At 48.4% G+C, this 2,365-nt stretch overlaps 1 protein-coding gene across 1 annotated transcript; it reads right to left on the bottom strand.

Moving 5' to 3' along the window:
* Nucleotides 1-1,349: 1,349 nt before the first annotated feature.
* On the bottom strand, nucleotides 1,350-2,042 carry LOC131937865 (vesicle-associated protein-like). The gene has a single exon (XM_059295559.1). It carries the CDS (start codon nucleotides 2,040-2,042, stop codon nucleotides 1,350-1,352), a length of 693 nt encoding a protein of 230 aa, XP_059151542.1.
* Between the last annotated feature and the right edge of the window lie 323 nt (nucleotides 2,043-2,365).

Below are 2,365 nucleotides of genomic sequence, written 5' to 3' on the forward strand. Positions count from 1 at the left end.
CAGACAGTATCATGTGTATGACAGACAGTATCAGGTGTATGACAGACAGTATCAGGTGTATGACAGACAGTATCACTGCATGACAGACAAAATCAGGTGGATGAATGACATTATCATGTGTATGACAAAAAAGTAGTATGCATGTGACAGACAGTAACATGCATATGCCATACACAATCAGATGTTTAACAGACGTATCACGTTTTTAACAAATAGTATAATGTGTATGACAGACAGTAACATGCGTATGACAGAGAGTAGCATGCGTATGACAGACCATAGTATGTGTATGACAGACAGGCGTGTTGGGCGGCGTCGCGGGTATTACACAGACAATTAAACCACATCTAAATCACGCTACTCATTAATTGCAGTCACTAAATAAAATATGAACACCCTATGTGATATTTGATCGCCTCAAACGGTAGTGTTGCACTATTTATCCCACCCTTTCAAATTTTTTGCTGTGACGGCTGTACTGTAACAGAACACACTTTATATACTTAGGAATCTGGTCGATCTACTACTTATCTCGAATAACAGAATAATTATAGTAAGTAAATCAAATTAAGTTTTGCATGTGACCACGTTTGCAATTGTTTTATTAAAATTATATTGAGTGCACAAATTATAGAAAGGGGATCTGCTATGTAACATAATCAGTGTGTATGTCATAGACACTTGTGGCAGACGAAGTAGAGTTTATGTGTTTTAATGACCTCGTAAAACAGGTGGGTAATGTGGTAAGCACAAAGCCCAGCTTCTTTTGTAAGGCAGGTACCCAACAGAGCTGGGTTTACTCACGAATGTTCTATAGATTCGAGCCCATAGCAGTAGCCATAGGAGCCGTATTTGTAGCCATAGCCACAGCCACATCCTTATCGTGATCTATGTCGACGTCCCCTTTCACGCCCCCTTTCACGTACCCTTTCACGCCCCCTTTCACGCCCCCTTTCACGCCCCCTTTCACGCCCCCTTTCACGCCCCCTTTCACGCCCCATTTCACGCCCCCTTTCACGCCCCCTTTCACGCCCCCTTTCACGTCCCCATTCACGCCCACTTTCACGCCCCTTTTTACGCCCCTTTCACATCCACTTTCACGCCCCCTTTCACGCCCAATTTCACGCCTCCTTTCACGTACCCTTTCACGCCCCCTTTCAAGCCCCCTTTCACATCCACTTTCACGCCCCCTTGCACGCCCCCTTTCTCATTCACTTTCACGCCTCCTTTCACATCCACTTTCACGCCCCTTTTCACGCCCCCTTTCACGCCCCCTTTTACATCCACTTTCACGCCCCCTTTCACGCCCCATTTCACGTTTCCTTTCACGTACCCTTTCACGCCCCCTTTTACTCCCCTTTCACGTACCCTTTCACGCCCCCTTTCACGTACCCTTTCACGCCCCCTTTCACGCCCCCTTTCACATCCACTTTCACGCCCCCTTTCACGCCCCCTTTCACGCCCCCTTTCTCATTCACTTTCACGCCCCCTTTCACATCCACTTTCACGCCCCATTTCACACCCCATTTCACGATTCCTTTCACGTACCCTTTCACGCCCCCTTTCACGTCCACTTTCACGCCCCTTTGCATTCCCCCTTTCACGCCCCCTTTCACATCCACTTTCACGCCCCCTTGCACGCCCCCTTTCTCATTCACTTTCACGCATCCTTTCACATCCACTTTCACGCCCCCTTTCTCATTCACTTTCACGCCTCCTTTCACATACACTTTCATGCCCCCTTTCACGCCCCATTTCATGCCTCCTTTCACGTCCACTTTCACGTCCACTTTCACGTCCACTTTCACGTCCACTTTCACGTCCACTTTCACGTCCGCTTTCACGTCCACTTTCACGTCCACTTTCACGTCCACTTTCACGTCCACTTTCACGTCCACTTTCACGTCCACTTTCACGTCCACTTTCACGTCCACTTTCACGTCCACTTTCACGTCCACTATCACGTCCACTTTCACGTCCAATTTCACGTCCACTTTCACGTCCACGTTTACGTTCTCATTCAAATCCAAAACTTTATTCATGGATAAACTTCTCCGAAATTTATCAAAAACACATCAATATAGGCCTACTTCTTTTTTGCTTTCACGCCCCCTTTCACGCCCCCTTTCACGCCCCCTTTCACGCCCCCTTTCACGCCCCATTTCACGCCCCTTTTCACGCCCCCTTTTACGCCCCCTTTCACGTCCCCATTCACGCCCCCTTTCACGCCCCTTTTTATGCCCCTTTCACATCCACTTTCACGCCCCCTTTCACGCCCCATTTCACGCCTCCTTTCACGTACCCTTCACGCCCACTTTCACGCCCCCTTTCAAGCCCCCTTTCACATCCACTTTCACGCCTCCTT

The sequence above is a fragment of the Physella acuta genome, unplaced genomic scaffold (genome assembly GCF_028476545.2).
Source record: "Physella acuta isolate Inbredline_101_S28 unplaced genomic scaffold, ASM2847654v3 ptg000224l, whole genome shotgun sequence".
In the NCBI taxonomy this organism is placed as follows: Eukaryota; Metazoa; Mollusca; class Gastropoda; family Physidae; genus Physella; species Physella acuta.

What these genes read in the sequence shown, in the direction of transcription:
- LOC131937865 (XM_059295559.1), bottom strand. Translation starts at nt 2,042, where the DNA reads ATGAATAAAGTTTTGGATTTGAATGAGAACGTAAACGTGGACGTGAAA.